General features: G+C 44.4%; 1 protein-coding gene across 2 annotated transcripts in view; it reads right to left on the reverse strand.

Annotated features, from left to right (window-relative positions):
• The window catches only part of AK8 (adenylate kinase 8), a 115,733-nt gene that overhangs the window by 86,865 nt on the left and 8,529 nt on the right, over positions 1-20,339 (reverse strand). For both annotated transcript variants that reach the window (XM_067471984.1, XM_067471983.1), the window contains exons 3-4: positions 8,887-8,936; positions 5,783-5,896 (exon numbers count right to left, since the gene is read on the reverse strand). In XM_067471984.1, coding sequence (XP_067328085.1) covers positions 5,783-5,896; positions 8,887-8,936 — 164 coding nt within the window. The remainder of the gene's footprint in view (positions 1-5,782; positions 5,897-8,886; positions 8,937-20,339) is intronic.

Consider the following 20,339-nt stretch of genomic DNA (forward strand, 5'->3'; position numbering starts at 1 on the left):
AACTCGATTCAAGTTTGCAATGAAACCCAGGACAAACTCCATCAAAGTGTGGACTAAACTCCAAAGCAAACTCTATTAAAGTGTGCACTGAAACCACAATCAAATTCCATCAAAGTTTGGACTGAAACCCAGGACAAACTCCATTAAAGTTTGGCCTAAAACCCAGAGCAAACTCCATCAAAGTTTGGACTAAACTCCAGAGCAAACTCAGTTGAAGTGTGTACTGAGACGCCAAGCAAACTCCATCAAAGTTTGGACTAAACTCCAGAGCAAACTCAGTTGAAGTGTGTAGTGAGACACCAAGCAAACTCCATCAAAGTTTGGACTAAACTCCAGAGCAAACTCAGTTGAAGTGTGTAGTGAGACGCCAAGCAAACTCCATCAAAGTTTGGCCTGAAACCCAGAGAAAACTCCATGAAAGTTCAAACCAAAATCCAGTACAAACTCAAATCCACAGCAAACTTCATCAATTCAAATGCAATTAAAGTGTGTACTGAAACCCCAAAGAAAGTTTGGACTGAAACCCAGGACAAACTCCAGGAAAATTTGGACTAAATTCCAGAGCAAACTCCATGAAAGTTTGGACCAAAACCCAGGAGAAACCCTTGGAGTGGGCCCAGCCTGCTGCCTGACTCAGGCCTCTCTCTGAGGGTCCCATGAGAGGCAGCCTTTCAGGAGGGGACCCATTTGCGCAGGTAGAGAGTAGTGAATGCATGCGGGTGTCAAATCTTCCTTTTCCTTCCTTCCTTCCTCCTTCTCCTCCTCCCTCCTGCGCCTTCCCGGCTGGAGCCCGGACCAGAGGAGCCGCTGGCTGCCTTTGAGGCTGTCATCTTCCAAGGGCGCCTGCCTGCCTCCCGCCGCCAGCCTCCCGCTCGTTCGCTTGCTCGCTTGCTCAATCTGGGCTTTGAAGTGTCATCTCAAGGAAGGAGGGGCTGCCAAGACCTGCCAACACACTCGGGATCAGAGTCCCCCCAAACTTCTTCCGTAGAACCAAATGCTTCCCAAGAAGCTGGAGGCGGGTGCGTTTGCTCAAGGGCCATGTGGCCTCTTTCTGCTCTCTTCTCTAGGATTCTATGGCTCTTTGGGCCTGGCTCTTTTACCCAGGTCCAATGGCACAGGGTGGCTTTCCATCCGGGGCGTCAGGCTCGGTGTTCTGGGCCCCAACACTGGCCTTGCCGCCTTGCCTTCACCTTCCCCCAAAAAGGGATCCCTCAGCTTCCCCTCTTTGCCAGGAGAAGATGGAAAGGAAGGGAGGAAAACAGGAGGAAGGAAGGAACGAACGAACGAACGAAAGAGAAGAGAAGGAAGGGAAAGTGAAGGACGGGTGGGAGGAAAGAAACAGATGGAAGGAAGCAAGGAAGGATAAGGTGTCAAGGGAGGAAGGGAAAGAGAATGAATTGAGAAGAGAATAGAAGAAAGGACAAGATAGCAAGGAAAGAAGAAAAGGAAAGAGAAGGAAAGAAGGAAGAAAAAACAAAGGATGGATGGAAGTAAACGGATGGATGGATGGATGGAAGGAAGGAAGCAAGGCAGGCAGGCAGGCAGGCTGAGAGTGGAAGTAAGGGAAAGAAAAAGAAGGAAGGAAGGAAGGAAGGAAGGAAGGTAGGTTAATGAAGGACAGATAGATGGAAGGAAGGAATCAGATGGATGAATGGATGGATGGATGGATGGATAGATGGAAGGGGAAGAGAAGGAAGTGAAAATGAAGGGCAGATAGATGAAAGGAAGGAAACAGAAGGAAGGAAGGAAGGAAGGGTAAATGAAGGACAGATAGATGGAAGGAAGGAACTGGATGGATGGATGGATGGATGGAAGGGGAAGAGAAGGAAGTGAAAATGAAGGGCGGATAGATGGAAGGAAGGAAAAGGAAGGAAGGAAGGAAGGAAGGAAGGCAAGCTGAGATGGCAAGGAAGGGAGAGAAAGAGAAGGAAGGAAGGAGGAGAGAAGGAAATGAAAATGAAGGATGGAGAGATGGAAGGAAGGAAACAAAAGGAAGGAAGGAAGTTAAGGAAGTTAAGGAAGATAAAGAGAAGGAACGAAGGAGAAGAGAAGTAAAGAATGAAGAGGTAGCAAGGAAGGGAAGAAAAAGAAGGAAGGGAAAATGAAGCACAGATGAAAGGAAGGAAACAAATGGATGGATGGATGAATGGAAGGGAGAAGATGGCAAGAAAGGGAGGAATTCTTATTATTATATTTCTTTTAGACTAAACTCCATCAAAGTTGGACTAAACTCCAGTACAAACCCCATGAAAATCCAGAGAAAAGAGAAAGGGAAAAACAGACGGAAGGAAGGAAGGCCGAGATGGCAAGAAAGGGGGAGAAAGGAAGGGAGGGAGGGAAAGAGAACAAATGGAAGGAAGGAGCTTTTGAAGGTCTTTCCCCTTTTACCTCTCACTATGCAGCACCCACCCCCCAAATAAGGCCAAAAAAAGGGGGGGCTTGTCATGCAGTGAAGGGATCCCTTGGCCTCTCCTCCCCCCTCCCCCCGAATCTCTTTGCCTTTTATGTCCCATCCCATAATACTCAAGGAAACCCTACCGGGCAGCTTGATTAGCTTGAAATATGCTAATAATGAGAGTAATTAAGCCAAAGGGGATTCTTGCACACTTGTGTGTGTGTTGCATTTTCTCCTTCCCGGTTAATTGTGGGTTTTTTCCATACAACAGATTTGGGAATTCCTCTTTGCCAATTGACTTGATTGCAACCACCCCTTAAGTGTTATTCTGCAGACTAAACTACAGTGAACTTCGTCCCAACTTCAATGGGAAAATTTGCTTTGAGAGGTGAGCGTTTCTGACTTAAGAGCTCCACCACGGAATGAATCAAACTCTTAAGTGAAGGCACCACTATATAACATTTCAATGCAAAAATTTGCTTTGCGATCAGAGTGATTTGAGCAAAGAGCTTGGTCATGGAACGAATTTAACTCTTAACTCAAAGCATCACTATAATTGCATTTCAATGTGCACATTTATTTTGAGATAAGAGCAATTTGAGCAAAGAGTTGGTCAATGAACAAATTAAACTCTTAAGTCAATGTATCATGGTAATAGCATTTAAATAGAGAAATCACTTTGAGATCAGAGCGTTTTGAGCTAAGAGCTTGTCACAGAACAAATTAAACTCAAGGTATCATGGTATTAGCATTTAAATAGCATTTAATAGCATTTGCATTTTAGTGTGTCAAAAGTGATACCATGTCACATGTAGCTATAGGGCCTAAATATCCTAAAGGCACCAGATCCTGTCTGATCATAGAAGCAAAACAGGATGGGTACTTGAATGGGAGACCACCAGGTGTTGCAGGCTATATTTCAGAAGAAGGCAAAATGACCTCCAAGTATTATTTGAAATCCATGAGGGCGCCACTAGTAAACAGACAATGTGAAGGCACTTACTGACATATACACAAACTTCTAGCTCCCAACTGGAGAGATTATTTGCCAGTTAGGGGGCAGAATATCTAAAGTTGTGGGGGCTCCAGTGGGAGGGAAGGAAAATGGTTGCATTTTCAGGCACCATTAGTTGATTTAACCAGATTTGAAGAGATTACTCCAAAATCCCCAGGATATATTTTAATGTAATGGCCGGCAGTCATGCCGGCCACATGACCTTGGAGGTGTCTATGGACAACGCTGGCTCCTCGGCTTGGAAATGGAGATGAGCACCACACCCCAGAGTCAGACATGACTGGACTTAATGTCAGGGGACTACCTTTACCTTTACCTTTACCTTTACCTTTGTATATATGGTTTTATGTCCCGGCATTTTTTTTGCCGTATATATGTTGTGCTCCGCCCTGAGCCCCCTGCGGGATGAGAAGGGTGGAATATAAATGTTTTAAATAAATAAATGAATTGGGAGATCGCTTTGCGACTCCGGCCCAGTTTACCTGTCCGAACGGATTCTCCCCTATGAACCATCAAGGCTGTTAAGATCTTCCGGGGGGGGGGGGGGAGCTGCTCTCGTTCCCACCACCCTCGCAATCACGGTTGGTGGGGACGAGGGACAGGGCCTTCTCGGTGGTGGCTCCCCGGCTTTGGAAATCCCTCCCACTAGAGATTAGATCTGCTCCCTCCCTCCTGACGTTCAGGAAACTACTAAAGACCTGGCTCTGGAATGTGGCATTCGAGGACTGAATCTATAACCTCCTTCCACAAGGAAGGAGGATGATGAACTGCGACTATGATTATAATTATGACTATGACTATGACTGGATTGATGACTTGGCTTAGGTAATTGTGATGATGATGTTTTTATTGTACTTTATTGTACTATTTTAATATGTAATGACGTTGCACGTTGTTGTACTTATATATTATTGTACTTTCATATATGCTGTAAACCGACCTGAGTCCCTCGCTGAGGTGAGAAGGCCGGTATAGAAAACTTCTAAATAAAATAATAATAATAAATAAATAATCAGAGTATTTTGAGCTCTGATTAATTCGGAACGAATTAAACTCTTAACTCAAAGTATTACTGTAATAGTATTTCAATACAAAAAATCACTTTGAGTTCAGAGCATTTTGGGTGAAGAGTTCGGTCATGGAACAAATTAAACTCTTAAGCCAAGACATCATGGTATTAGCATTTAAATAGGGAAATCACTTTCCCTATTTAAATGCTAATACCATGATGTCTTGGCTTAAGAGCATTTTGAACTAAAAACGAATTAAACTCTTAACTCAAGGCATCACTGCATTGAATTTTAAATCTCGTTTTTAGTTTCTGATTGGGAGATGAGAGATATTTGGGCACTGGGCTGCAGCACTCTTTAAGTGTTTTGATTACTATATAAACTCAAGAATAAGCCAAGTTTTTAGATTGAAAAAGCATCCGCTCGGCTTATATTTGAGTCAAAGTTATTACATTTAATATTTTACTCTATTATTCTATTTTTATTACATGTATTATTGTACTTTATTATTATAACTATGACATTTATTACTTTATTATTATTATTATTAAATTTACATTATTTTACTCTGTTATTATTTTTGTTTTTATTACATTTATTATTTTACTCTATTATTGTCATTACATTTATTATTTTACACTATTTATTGTTATTATTATAACAATTCCATTATTTCACTTTAGAGTAAAATAATAAATGTAATAATAACAATAATAAATAGAGTAAAATAATAAATATAATACAGATAATAATAATAAAGTGAAAGAATTGGTATAGTGCAATATAGTAATATATACTGATATTGTACTATGCTAATAATATAATATACTGTATGAAAATATATATTGTAAGCCGCTCTGACTCCCCTTCGGGGTGAGAAGGGCGGCATATAAATGCCGCAAATAAATAAATAAATATAACAATTCAATTATTTCACTTTATTATTATTATTTGTATTACATTTATTATTTTACTCTATTATTATTTGTATTTAATTAAAGGACATTTAATCAACTACCAAACTCACAAATTTTGTATTTTGTCTGTTTGTTTGCTTTGTTCTGTTAGAAATGTAATATAATTGACTGGTTGCCCTGACACGACAAATAAATAAATTGTATTATATTTATTATTTCCTGAAGCAGGGATGGCCAGCTCCTTTGTTAAGGTTATTTATCTCCCCCCCCCCCCCCCCACTGTACTTATACTCAAGTATAAGCCAACCCAAATATATCAGCTTATATTTGGGTTGGCTTATACTTATACTTATAATAATTATTATTATTAATAACACCCCCAGAGTCAGACACGATTGGACTTAATGTCAGGGGAGAACCATTAACTCCACCCTATTATTATTACCTCCTTCCTGGCCTGGAACTCCCGTACGCTGGCCATCAGGGTGGACCAATCGCTGTCCAGAAGCGTCTCCTGTGAGAGCCATGGGGCCGACAGGTGCTTGCTCAGCCACATCGCCTGCAGGAAGAGGAAGTGCGTGAGGAACCCTGAAGGGAGAATAGTCCATGAGTGGGGGCATCTGCCCCTAGAAGAAGCCTGCTCTTTGTTCCCTTGTGATTCTATGATGTTCCTGAAGGGAACGGGGATGATGGTCTGTCTCCTGGGCCTAGTTTTAAGGATGTCGGGCTTAGACAGTTGATGGTTTAGATAGGCCTGAGCCTGGGAGAAGCTCTGAGCTACAGTCACAAGGTCATCTCCAGATGCGCCGCGCTTGACGCGTCAAGCCAACCCCAACCGGGACCGCCTTCCACCTGGAAACCAACGCCTTCACTGTGGGAGAAGATGCGGGTCAAGAATAGGGCTCCACAGCCACCTACGAATCCACAAGGAAACCCATCATAGAAGACCATCTTACTCGTCCAACGAGGGATCGCCTAAGTAAGTAAGTATCTCCAGATGTAGAATTTAATGAGGCCTTGGACAGACAAAGAGCCTTCAGTCAGCAGAAACAAACAAATGGGAATCTAAGGTGCTCATTTATTATTATTATTATTATTATTATTATTATTATTATTATTATTACAGCAGAGGCTAGTAGACAAACCAAAGCTAAGAAAAAATCCGTTTCTTGCTGTTTGGGAAACAAAGTAGATACATACTGCCAAGTACGGAACTTAGCTTCAGAAGAAGCATCATTGGATTCTACAGATAGTTCTCCATGCCATGTTCCTGGACCTTGTTCTTTGATTGATTTCTTTTTAAATACCTTTGCTGTTGTTTTTGCCTTTGAATTAAAGCCTCTGGTTCATTGGATTATCTGGGACTTAATAATAATAATAATAATAATAATAATAATAATAATAAAGTCCCAGATAATCCAATGAACCAGAGGCTTTAATTCAAAGGCAAAAACAACAGCAAAGGTATTTAAACAGGAATCAATCAAAGAACAAGGTCCAGGAAAATAATAATAATAATAATAATAATAATAATAATAATAATAATAATAATGAGCCCCCGGTGGCGCAGTGGGTTAAAGCACTGTGCCGGTAGGACTGAAGACCGACAGGTCGCAGGTTTGAATCCGGGGAGAGGCGGATGAGCTCCCTCTATTAGCTCCAGCTCCTCATATGGGGACATGAGAGAAGCCTCCCACAAGGATGATAAAACATCAAAAATCATCCAGGCGTCCCCTGGGCAACGTCCTTGCAGACGGCCAATTCTCTCACAACAGGAGCGTTTGCTCCTGACACGACAAATAATAATAATAATAATAATAATAATAATAATAACTTTATTTATACCCCGTTACCATCTCCCCAAGGGACTCGGTGCGGCTTACATGAGGCTTTCTTTGTGGATTCATTGCTCTGTCGACTTCCTATTCAATTGGATTTACCTTTTTACTGTGGATTTCTTTATTTGCTGTGGCTTTTACTATTTTCAATAAACTGCTTGTATTTTAACTCAACTGTGTGGTGTTGAGAGTCAGAGGGGATCTTGCTCTGGACTGCAACACTTCCTCTCTCTTGAAATTGTCCACCTGCTTCTTGTGGATTTCAATGGCTTCTCTGTGTAGCCTGACATAAGGGTTGTCAAAGGCTTTCATGGCTGGAATCATTGGGTTGTTGTAGGTTTTTTAAGCTATATGTCCATGTTCTATAAGCATTATCTCCTGACGTTTCGCCTGCATCTATGGCAAGCATCCTGAGAGACCTCACAACCTCTGAGGAGGTTGACCACACGGACGGATGGGGATGAATAGTTATTTTATTCGGACGACTTGGCCTTATGTACTAATATGATTGTATTTTAATGTGTTTTATATCAGTGTATTATTGGATGTGTTGTTTTAAACTATTGTGTGTGAATTCCTCTGTTGTGAACCGGCCTGAGTCCCTCACTGGAGGTGAGAAGACCGGTATATAAAAGTTCTAAATAAATAAATAAATATAGCCCAAAAAACCTACAACAACCCAGTGACATAGGGTTGTCAGAGTGGTCCGGAATTCCTGTGCAGATGCCCTCCCTAATTGACTATGCAAAACTCAGGGATGCTCACATGCTAATGGATGGATTCCACTCAAACACTTGTCAATCAAGCTTGCTAACTGCACCCTTCACACTTGTGTAACGGGCAATGGTTCTTTCTCCTACCTGAGACATTCCACAGGTATACATACTCTACTTGCTTTAATACCATCTGACTCTCTGAAGATGCCAGTAGCCACAGATGCAGGCAAAACGAAAAAATGAGGAAATGCTGCTAGAAGACACTGGCCATACAGAATGGAAACAAACCACACAATAAACCAAAGATACTACTTACGATTATGACACTTAGGGAGGATATTACTCTACAAACACCTTTCCCATGACATGGGGATGATGATTGCAGTGTTCCCTCGCTACTTCACAGTTCACTTTACACGGACTCGCTGTTTTGCAGATTTTTTAATAAATATTAATATAAAATATTTACATTACAATGGGCCTCGGAAAGGGAGGCTGTTGTGTGGCCCCTTGCGTCCTGTTGCTTTTTTTTGCTCATTCCATTGCTTGCTTGGGCTGCAAGTGGATGTGCTTTGTCCTCCTCCGCCAGAGGTCCTGATGCCACCCCAACAACATTCAGGCCTGCCTCCCTGGCCTCCATGGACCCCGGTGGAGCAGCAACCTGAAGTGCAGCGGGGCTCCGGAGGCAGGTAAGGAAGCATGAGGGCTAGACTACGCATCCACACTTCTTATACATATGCTACAATAATGTATAAATATTACAATTAATTTGGCGTCCCTATTTTGTGGATTTTCACTTATGATGGGTGGTCCTGGAACGTAAATCCTGCGATAAGTGAGTGAACACTGTATTACTACTATTACTACTACTACTACTATGTTTATGAACATGCCATGCCATGCAGAGACACAGGACATGCGATGGAGGCCCCAAGGGCCAGGCTCTTGGCCTTTCTTTCCTCCAAGGACCACAATACACACACACACAGACTTACGAGGGTAGTTTTCCCAGAGGCAGGAGGGCCCAGGAGAAGGATCCTTGGAACTGGAGACAGGAGGAAAAGACAAACATGTCAGTCATTAGGCACACGTTATGCAGAGTAAGCTCTGGGGCAGCAAAAGAAAGCAGGGCCTTCCCAGTGTCAAAGGGAGACGGAGTGCGGCCCATTTCATAGCTGCCTCTAGTGCTTGTGTTACCTTTCAATCCAACTTGAGTGAAGGTAACAAATGTGTGTGTATTACAACCAAGTGGAAATATTAAAACTTTGGCTGTTCTGCTCTGACACATCCTCACAATTTTGGTGATACCTTACATATATAAGGTTGCATGCTGCAAGTCACTTCTGGTCGCTTCTGGAGTGAGAGAATCAGCAGTCTATGAAGACATTGTCCAGGGGAAGCCCAGGTGCACCACCTGACATCCGCTGGGAAGTAGCACCCAATAGTGAAAGGATCAAGGCAGTGACATCTCTGGCCCATCCCGTTTGGATATCAGTCAGCACGCCAATGACTTAAATCAAGAAATAGTTTTCTAAGATCTACAGAGACCCTTGCAGGAACACCTCAGCAAGCGAGAGTCCAAAAGTGGCAGGCTCAAACCCATGGCTGATACCAAATGAGACTCCCCCCTGGGTACACAAAAAACTGGCAACCTGGAAGGCACTGAACAGACTGCGCTCTGGCACCACAAGACACAGAGATAACCTTCAAAAATGGGGACACAAAGTGGAGTCCACGACATGCAAGTGGGGAGAGGAGCAAACCACAGACCACCAACTACAATGCAGCCTGAGCCCTGCCACATGCACAATGGAGGACCTTCTTATAGCGATACCAGAGGCACTCCAAGTGTCAGAGGACATTTAATAGAATTTGCAAACTTTGTGTTTTTGTTTTGTTTTTAAATACAACACAACTGTTTAGTTTGCTCCTGATACGATAAATAAAATCCTTCCTTCCACCTGGTCAAAGGACATTTAATAGAATGCCAAGTTTGCAAACTTTGTGTTTTTGTTTTGTTTTTAAATACAATACAACTGTTTGGTTTGCTCCTAATACGATAAATAAAATCCTTCCTTCCACCTGTCCTTCCTTCCTGGACCAATGCATTCCGCCATGGATCACCTTCCTGCCTTCTCGACAGGTATTCCTGCTGCTGGACAAAGGGAAAGCTTTTCCGCTTTCCCCTCACGCCTGCCTACCTGCCTCCCTCCTGGGCAGAGCCAGGAAGATGAGAGAGAAGCCTCCTGCGTGTGCCGCGGAGGTTACAGGCAGGCGGCAAAACTTTCCCGGCCTGCAAGTGGTTCCTTTGCTGCCTGCCCTCCTTTTGTCTGCAGCCCTCTCCCCTCATCTCCCATTCTCCCTGCTCTGCCTCTTTGGGTTGAGAGCAAGATGAAAGGCAGAGGGAAGGAAGGAAAGAAGAAAGGAAGGAAGGAAGGAGGGAGGACAGAGAGAAGAGAGGCCCAGCGGCCGCCCTCCGCCTCCACCACGGTGGAGAGCCATGCTCTCATGTCCTTCTCCTTCTTCTTCGTTAGCTGGACGTGAGCGGGTTTCTAATTGGCGCTCCCGTCTTGAGCACTGTTGCGGCCTTAATGATTAAAATATGGGAGAAGGTCCCAGCGCAATGAAGCGGCCGCCTCGCCAAGGCGGATTAAGGCAGGGAATGGTTTAATTAAGGGCAGGAAATTTAATTGAAGCGGAGCCCTCCTGAAAAGGCCAAGGAGTGTTCCTGGCCAAGATGGAGGCAGGTGCGCGGATTGGGAAAGGACGCTCGGAAACAGGCAAAGCGCAAACACCACAATCGCAGAAATTGGGGAAAGCGCAAACACCGCAATCGCAGAAATTGGGGAAAGCTCAAACACCGCAATCGCAGAAATTGGGGAAAGCGCAAACACCGCAATTGCAGAAATTGGGGAAAGCGCAAACACCGCAATCGCAGAAATTGGGGAAAGCGCAAACACCGCAATCGCAGAAATCGGGGGTAGCGCAAACACCGCAATTGCAGAAATTAGGGAAAACGCAAACACCGCAATCGCAGAAATTGGGGAAATCGCAAACACCGCAACTGCAGAAATTGGGGAAAGCGCAAATACCGCAATCACAGAAATTGGGGATAGCGCATACACCGCAATCGCAGAAATTGGGGAAAGCGCAAACACCGCAATTGCAGAAATTGGGGAAAGCGCAAACACCGCAATTGCAGAAATTGGGGAAAGCGCAAACACCACAATCACAGAAATTGGGGAAAGCACAAACACCTCAATTGCAGAAATTGGGGGACACGCAACACCGCAATAGCAGAAATTGGGGAAAGCGCAAACACCGCAATCGCAGAAATTGGGGGAAGCGCAAACACCTCAATCGCAGAAATTGGGGGAAGCGCAACACTGCAATCGCAGAAATTGGGGAAAGCGCAAACACCTCAATCGCAAAAATTGGGGGAAGCGCAAACACCACAATCGCAGAAATTGGGGAAAGTGCAAACACCACAATCGTAGAAATTGGGGAAAGCGCAAACACCACAATTGCAGAAATTGGGGAAAGCGCAAACACCACAATCGCAGAAATTGGGGAAAGAACAAACACCGCAGTCGCAAAATTCGGAAACGGAGCACGAGGAGCGCAAAACAAACAACGCACTTATGCAGATGACTCCAGGCTCCTTTTATTTAAAAAAATACCCCGAAAAACGAGTCCCTTCCAATTAAAAATATCCTCAAAAAGCATTTCAGGCGGTTACGGTGGTTCTGAAGAGAGATCTCGAGCAAAATCCCAAATGCTTTTCATCAATTATACATTGGCAAGGAACAAAAACACCTTTAAATCCTCTTCCCGAGGCGAGTTCGCTCTTTAAGTTTCAGGCAGGGAGGGAGGGTTGAGAACGAAGGGAAACTTCCCGTCGATCCTCAGATAGATCATCCGACGCCTTCGAAAACTTGGCCCAAATGACGCTTGTCTTTCATGTGCTGACAAACACCAGTTGAGTGCAGGAACTCTGAAGTGTCGGGATTGCGATAACTTGTGTAATTTGCACAGTTTGTTTATTGTGTTGCACGGTTTGTTGATTGCAGGAATTACCTCTAAAAATGGATATGTGTCTAATTAGGAAGAAATCTGTTGACAATGAGGTTTGTCATTGGAATTGCTGTAGAGCAGTGTCTCTCCACCTTCCTAATGCCGCAACCCCTTAATACAGTTCCTCATTCCATCTGAACATTAGGAAGAACTTCCTGACTGTGAGAGCTGTTCAGCAGTGGAACTCTCTGCCCCGGAGTGTGGTGGAGGCTCCTTCTTGGAGGCTTTGAAACAGAGGCTGAATGGCCATCTGTCAGGGGTGCTTTGAATGCAATTTTCCTGCTTCTTTGCAGAATGGGGTTGGACTGGGTGGCTCATGAGGTCTCTTCCAACTCTAGGATTCTATGATCATGTTGTGGTGACTCCCAACCATAACATTATCTTCGCTGCTAGATCATAACTTTTTGCTCCTGTTATGAATCATCATGTAAATATCATATATGCAGGTTGTATTTTCATTCACTGGACCAAATATGGCACAAATACCTGATACGTCCAAATTTGAATACTGGTGTGGTTTGGGGGGAGATTGATTTTGTCATTTGTGAGTTGCAGTTGCTGGGATTTATAGTTCACCTACAATCAAAGAGCATTCTGAACTCCACCAACGATGGAACTGAACCAAACTTGGCACACAGAACTCCCATGACCGACAGAAAACACTAGAAGGGTTTGGTGGGAATTGACCTTCAGCTTTGGAGTTGTAGTTCACCTACATCCAGAGAGCACTGTGGACTCAAACAAGGATGGATCTGGACCAAACTTGGCCCAAATTCTCAATATGCCCAAATGTGAACACTGGTGGAGTTTGGGGAAAATAGATCTTGACATTTGGGAATTGTAGTTGCTGGGATTTATAGTTCACCTACAATCACAGAGCATTCTGAACCTCATCAATGATGGAATTGGGCCGAACTTCCCACACAGAACCTCCTGACCAACAGAAAATACTGTGTTTTTTTATGGACTTTGGTGATCCCTCCGACACCCCCTTGCCACCCCCCAGGGGTCCCAACACCTAGGTTGAGAAATGTGGAGCATTTATACAGTAATGAGCGCATGACACCTCTATGAGTGTGTGTGTATATATATGTGTGTGTATGTATATGTGTGTATATATGTATGTATATGTATATACATGCACATACATACTAACTCTCTGCCATGCATTGCTGTAGCCCAGTCTGTGTATATGTGTTTTGCATGTGTCTATATGTGTATATGTGTGTGTGTATATTTATGTATGTGTGTATATACAGTGTTCCCCCGCTACTTCGCAGTTTGCTTTACGCAGACTTGCTGTTTTGTGGATTTAAAAAAATGAAAATAAAATATTTACATTACAATGGGCCTCAGAAAGGGAGGCTGGTGTGTGGCTCCTTGCGTCCTGTCGCTTCTTTTTGCTCATTCAATCGATGGCTCAGGCTGTGAGTGGATGTGCTTTGTCCACCTTCTCGTTCCGGGCAAGGATGCTGCCCATTGGAGGCCCCAATGCCTCCCCAATAACATCCAATAATCTATAAATATTACAATTAATATAGCATCCCTAATTTGCGGATTTTTACTTATCGCGAGTGGACCTGGAACGTAACCCACGCGATAAATGAGGGAACACTGTATGTGGTTTTGCACATGCGTTGTAATGTATTTTTAATTTTTGGCTTTTTAAGTCCCTTCCGTTGTGTTCTTTAGGGTTTTGATGAGTGATGGTCACTTGTTGGCCTGATAGGTGTATTGTGTCCAATTTCGGTGTCAATTTGTCCAGTGGTTTTTGAGTTATGTTAATCCCACAAACAAACATTACATTTTTAAAGGAGAGCTTCTGAAGCAGCTTCCTCTTTGGCTTTGGCTCAGCACTAAGAAGATTGTATGATGCGAATCTAATGCGCACCTTTGTTTTGGTAAGGTCATTTCGCACCAAAAGGTGAGCATTAGATTCAAGTAAACAGGACATTTAGGAGGACACAAAACACAGAAAATAGAATCCTAGAGTTGGAAGAGACCTGGTGAGCCATCCAGTCCAACCTCATTCTGCCAAGAAGCAGGAGAATTGATGAAACTTGGCACACAGACCCAACACGGCCAACTGTGCATACAGGCAGGGTTTGGGGGAGACTGACCTTGGATATGCGAGTTATAGTCACCCTTATCCAGAGAGCAATGAACCCACACGATGACTGATATGGACGAAACTTATCACACAGAATTGTGGTACCCAGGATTATTGGAGGGGTTTGGGGTGGAATGACCCACCCATGTGGAAGTTGTACACAGGTCTGTGGATGGGCCTGTTGTATATCAGCCTGTTCAGCCTGTGGTTGTGTCTGATGTTCATGTTGATATTCATGACGGGAATGGGGATGACGTTCATGTTAATGTTCATGAAGAGAGTGAGGATGTTGATCTGGTTCCTGGGCCAGAGACTGTTGGATTTGGGGATGAGGGGTTGCTTGGGCCTGAAATGAGTTTACGAGAGACCCGGGTTGCTGCAAGAGGATTCTCAAGATCCTGGGCTTGGGAAAGGCCTTTCACGGCAGTTCCCTGGTCAGTTATCTGAGAATGAAACTTATTTGGATGTACCGGGTGCAGGAGTTAATGAGACCTTGAACAGGAAAAGAAGTTTTAGTAAACAAAGGCAGTCTGGGCAGCAATTAAGACGCTCAGCTCGGATTCAAAAGAAATTAGATAGTAAACTGAAATTAAGAAAGAATCTGCTCCTAACAGCTTTGGAGTCAAGGAAGAGTTATATTGATGTGTGAGAGATGACTGCTTCCATTGAGGCAACATTGTGATAAAACCAAGTTTCACGCATCAAGGTCTGCCTAGCTCATGTCTTGTCTATGGGATATGCTTTTGTATTGTTCATGGATTCAAGTGCCTAGTTTCAGGGATTTCCTTGGATTCTTGGTTCCTGTCTTCCTTTGTATCTGATGGACTAAACTGGATTATTTTACTGTGGATTACTTTTTACTACTTTGGCTACATATATTCCTAAATAAACTGCTTGCTGATTTTACCCAACTGCTGTGGCGTTTAAAGTCAGAGGTGATTCTGCTCTGGAGTACGACAGGGCTTTTCGCACCCGTGACACATTCATCCCTGTCACACATTGCGTGTTTGTTGCACGATGTGGTTGCCCTCGAATGAAACTCAGACCTCGGCCAGACCTTGCAAGCCTTACGCCCCACAACTTCCTCCTGCCACTTTGTGTTGCCGCCGTTTCGGCCTTTTTGATTGCGCCAGAGGACCGTTCCGAGGTCCCTGCTGCGCGAAGGCCGTTTTTCCAGCCAGACATAATATTCTGTCAGAACTTTTAAAAGAGGGAGGAAGCGGCGGCGATGACAACCAGTCGAGGGAAGCTTGGCTGCGCTCTGATCTCAGCGCAGAAGGCGAGCGAAAGGGGAAGCCGCTCCTTCCAAACGCCTCGCAGCAGCCTCTTTGGGGCGCCCGTGGCGTGTGAATCATGCATGAACCCCGAAATCACACATCATTCATCTTGACAAAGTTGTCCGACTTGGGAGGCTTCGGGGTCAGCTCCTGTACCAAATCGGCTCTCTGAAAAGGCTCCATAAACGTTGGGAAAAGAAAGCTTTCAAATGGGGTGTCAGCCAGGATTTATTGCCTAATTCCTTTCAAAAGGTAAAGTGATGAAAATGTGCCGCTTCCCCCCCCCCCCCCCCCCCATGCCTCCTTCTCCTTTCTGGCTCCCTCAACACCTTGAAACTCCACCGCCTGGTAGCCAGGAATTATTTATAAACAGAGCCATCGCAATGTGCTCTGGTGCCAACACTAATCAACTTCTTCAACCCGCTTCAAAGCAAAACGGGGAGGGGGGGGGGGAAGGAAATGAAAAGGAAAAGAACCTTTCTATCTGTGGATCCTTTTGAGGTTTAAGTAGGAGCACGATTTAAAATTCACAAGAAAAACCCCAAGGTGCTGAAGCTTTAATACACAGCTTTCTTGGACAAACGTTTGATAAGAAACGAAATGTACCATTATACACAACCATATCACGCCTTAATATTGCCCAGGGCCACTGTAAACGCTCACTTTGTACTAAATCTGGTTTTCCTTCTGCTTCGGAGCTGGCAGCAGGCAGGATGGCACAGCGGAAGGAAGGAAGGAAGGAAGGAAGGAAGGAAGGAAGGAAGGAGAGGATGGCAAGGAAGGGAGGAAGGAAAAGAGAAGGGTGGATGGATGGATAGATGGAAGGAGATGATGACAAGAAAGGGAGGAAACGTGAAAGAAGGAAGGAAAAACAAAATGGCAAGGAAGGAAAAAAGAAAGAAGGAAGAAAGGAAGGAAAAGATGGATCAGGAAAGAAGGGAAAGCTGAAAAAAGAAGGTTGGAAAGAGAACAGAAGAGAAGGGTAGAAAGGACAAAATAGCAAGGGAGGGAGGGAGGGAAAGAGAAGGAAGGAAGGAAGGAAGGAAGGAAGGAAGGAAGGAAGGAAGGAAGGAAGGAGTAGAACAGGAAGGAAGGGAAAGCTGGAAAGAGAAGGAAGGAAGAACAGAAGAGAAGGAAGGACAAAATGGCATGGAAGGGAGGAAGGGAAAGAGAAGGAAGGAAGGAAGGAAGGAAGGAAGGAAGGAAGGAAAGGGTAGAATGTGAAGCAAGGGAAAGCTGGAAAGAGGAGGGAGGAGAACAGAAGAGAAGAGCAAAATGGCAAGGAAGGGAGGAAGGGAAAGTGAAAGAAGGAAGAAAAAACAAGATGGCAAGGAAGGGGAAGAGAAGGAAGGAAGGAAGGAAGGAAGGAAGGAAACGGTAGAACAGGAAGGAAGGGAAAGCTGGAAAGAGAAGGAAGGAGAACAGAAGAGAAGGACAAAATGGCACGGAAGGGAGGAAGGGAAAGAGAAGAAGGAAGGAAGGAAGGAAGGAAGGAAGGAAGGAAAGGGTAGAACGGGAAGGAAGGGAAAGCTGGAAAGAGAACGGAAGGAGAAGATGACAAGGAAGGGAGGGAAAATGAAGGAAAGGATGGAGGGACGTGTGCTGGAGGTGGGCTCCTTTTCAGGCAGGTGAGGGCCTCAAATAGGTGAGGGGGTGGGTGGGTTAGGGTCCTGATTCCTAACTTACGTGGCCCAGAAACGCCTGGTTTCAATGTGAGTAAGTGAGGCTTTGGGGGATGTAGCCCTGAGAGATGACATAATAATAGCTGAACTCGGAGAGAGTGAGTTTCCAAAGCAGGAACCCTAGCCATTCACCACATTTCCTCATCAAAACAGCTAGGCAGCATCATGACCTGATCTCCCCCCCCCCCCCGCAGTTTCTTATGTGCCTGATGCTGTTCCTGAAACATGGAGGCTGCTTGTGCGCAGAGCAGTGCGTTTCCCCCTTTTCCTTCCAAAGATGAATGCAAGGAGGAGGCATTTGGCATTTCCAGAGGGAGTTGATTCAAAGGCTCAAACTGGGACGAAGCTTTGCTTTGCTCAATTCCTGGCCCACAAACCAGAAACATTTCCATAATCTAGTCACCTGTCAAGGAGCCAAGAACAAGTCAAGGATGAGTAGCTGGCGATGTCAACAAACCCGGGTATATTTTGGGTATACAGTGTTCCTTCACTACATTGAGGTTCGCTTTTAGCAGACTCGCTGTTTTGCGGTTTTCAAAAAATATTAATTTAAAATATATGTTGTGGTATTTACGCTGTTTCGCGGGTTTTTGCCGCCACCGCTCTCCGAGGCGCTTTCCCTCCTCAGTCCTCCCTCCCTCAAGCCTTGAAGGGCCTTTCCTTCCTTTCCTTCAGTTTGTTTTAAATTTATAAAGACTTAAAATAGTGTATAACTACTAAAATAACGTATAAATATTAAAATAAATATAGCATTCCTACATCGCGGTTATTCATTTATTGCAGGAGATCCTGGAACATCCATCGTATACTGTATTTTAAACAGCGTCCATCATACTGCGCAACCACTCAAAATGTGGAGGATGTCGAGGGAGACGCCGGGTGAGGGTCCACGCATCATTCCCTCTCCAAGCGCTGCTATTGCCAGGACCACTCTAAACGCATGCCACTTCTGCAAATCCAGGCCTGGCTCCCCTCCGAAAGGAGTTCTTTAGAGGCAATTACTAATTAAAAGCGTTCTGCGCCTCCGCGCAAAGGGACGGACCCGCTCCCCCCCCCCCAAATCTTTGTTTGAAATCTCCTCCTGGGCAGGAACTGGCTTGCAAGGGAAGAGCATGAAAATTCATAACTTGGCTGATGGTTGTAATAAGGCGCGATGCCCCCTCCCCTTCTAAACAGTCAGCACCTTCTTTGGTGATCAAGGCAGAAAGGAATTTAAGGCCGCTTTCGAGATACTTCTCCTCCTCGGCTCCCCTTCTTCTCCAAAGGAGTTCTTAATCATCAGGAGAGAGCGGGGCCAGAAGTCCCCGAGTTACAAACATTCGACTCCAAGTTAAGAACGGGGCTGAGACCACAAGGAAGTCGCTTCTGGTGTGAGAGAATTGGCCGTCTGCAAGGAAGCTGCCCAGGGGACGCCCGGATGATTTGATGTTTTATCATCCTTGTGGGATGATGTCATGTCCCCGCATGAGGAGCTGGAGCTGATAGAGGGAGCTCATCCGCCTCTCCCCGGATTTGAACCTGCAACCTGTCGGTCTTCAGTCCTGCTGGCACAGGGGTTTAACCCACTGCACCACCGGGGGCACCAATATTACAGTATAATGGTATAGTACAATATGGGAATGCATGGCACTAATATGCTAATAATATGCTAATAATGCAATGTATTGCATTTACATATAACTTGTAGGCCACTCTGAGTTCTTAGTTAAGAACAATGGAGCTGGGACCCCAGAAAGTAAGAGGAGTCTTACCTTATATATTACTAGCTGTACCCGCCAAAGCATTGGTATAGCCAACCTTCCCTCCCTCTTTCTCCCCTTCCTTCCCTTTTTTACTTTCCTTCTCTTCTTCTTCCTTTCCTTTCCCCCCTTTTCTTTTCCTTTTGCTTTCTCCCTTTCTTCCTTTTCTACCTATTCTTGGACTGCAACTTCCAGCAGTCTTCCTGATCAATCTACCTACCTACCTACCTACCTACCTACCTATCTCTATCTAATATATCTATCTGGAGGATTGCTGGGAGTTGCAATCCAGGAATAAGATATTGGATATATGCAGGGATTGGGATGCTCTCAAAGAAATCCAAGCTTGCAGCTTGAAAGCAATGCATTTGGATCATCCTCCTCTCCTAAAGGGCCTGGTCTAGGGGATGCTGGGAGCTGTAGTCCAGAAGACAGTGTGGATATGATATTGTGTGTTTCATTTGCCAGGGAGTCGTTTTTGCGCATGCGCTACAGCATCTCTTTGCTTTTTTGGCTTTTTAAGTCCCTTCCGCTGTGTTTTTCAGTGTTTTGATGAGCGATGGTCACTCATTAGCCTAATAGGTGTCTTGTGTCCAAATTTTGTGTCAATTCATCCAGTGGTTTTTTAGTTATGTTAATCCCACAAACGAACACGACATTATTATTTATACAGATTAGTATTAGTAAAGGTAAAGCTTTCCCCTTGACAGGAAGTCTAGTTGTGCCGACTCTGGGACACTGGTGCTCATCTCCATTTCTTAGCCGAAGAGCCAGCATTGTCCGTAGACACCTCCAAGGTCATGTGGCTGCGGCATGACTGCATGGAGCGCTGTTACCTTCCTGCAGAAGCGGTACCTATTGATCTACTCACACTTGCATGTTTTCAAACTGCTAGGTTGGCAGGAGCTGGGCAGAAACTCACCCTGCTCCCTGGATTTGAACCGCCAACCTCTCGGTCAGCAATCTCAGCAGCTCAGTGGTTTGGCTCACTACGTCACCAGAGGGTTATTATATTGTGTATTATTTGTATTATCATATTATCAATGCTACAAGTCGCTGTTCCCTCAGCTTGCCTCCAACGCAATGAATAAATATTATATCTACAGGCAGTTCCCGAGTTACAACATCTGACTCTAAGTTAAGGATGGGGCTGAGACCACAGAAAGTGAGAGGAATCCTATATAGTATTATATATTATCCCATTTATAAATGACTCCTAGTTAAGAACAACGGAGCTGGGACCACAGAAAGTGAGAGGAATCTTATATATGTATTATCAGTTTGACTATATTATTATTAACAAGCCGTTCCCAAGTTACAAACATTCAACTTGTAAGAAGCTTACAGTTAAAAAAAGTGTCCTGTTCCAACTTAAGGGTGAACCTGTAGAGCTTCTCTCGTTTGTGCCGCACACTCTTTCCTTCTCCTTGCTTTTTAAAAAAGGATTATTATTGAAACAAAAACATACTTGTAAAGTACAACAACGCAGAGCAAAATTAAAGCTACCATTTTAAAAACAAGTTTCTGGTCTGTACGAAAGTAACTCGCACACCTTGACCTGTACAC

Source organism: Anolis sagrei, chromosome 11 (assembly GCF_037176765.1).
Source record: "Anolis sagrei isolate rAnoSag1 chromosome 11, rAnoSag1.mat, whole genome shotgun sequence".
NCBI lineage: Eukaryota > Metazoa > Chordata > Lepidosauria > Squamata > Dactyloidae > Anolis > Anolis sagrei.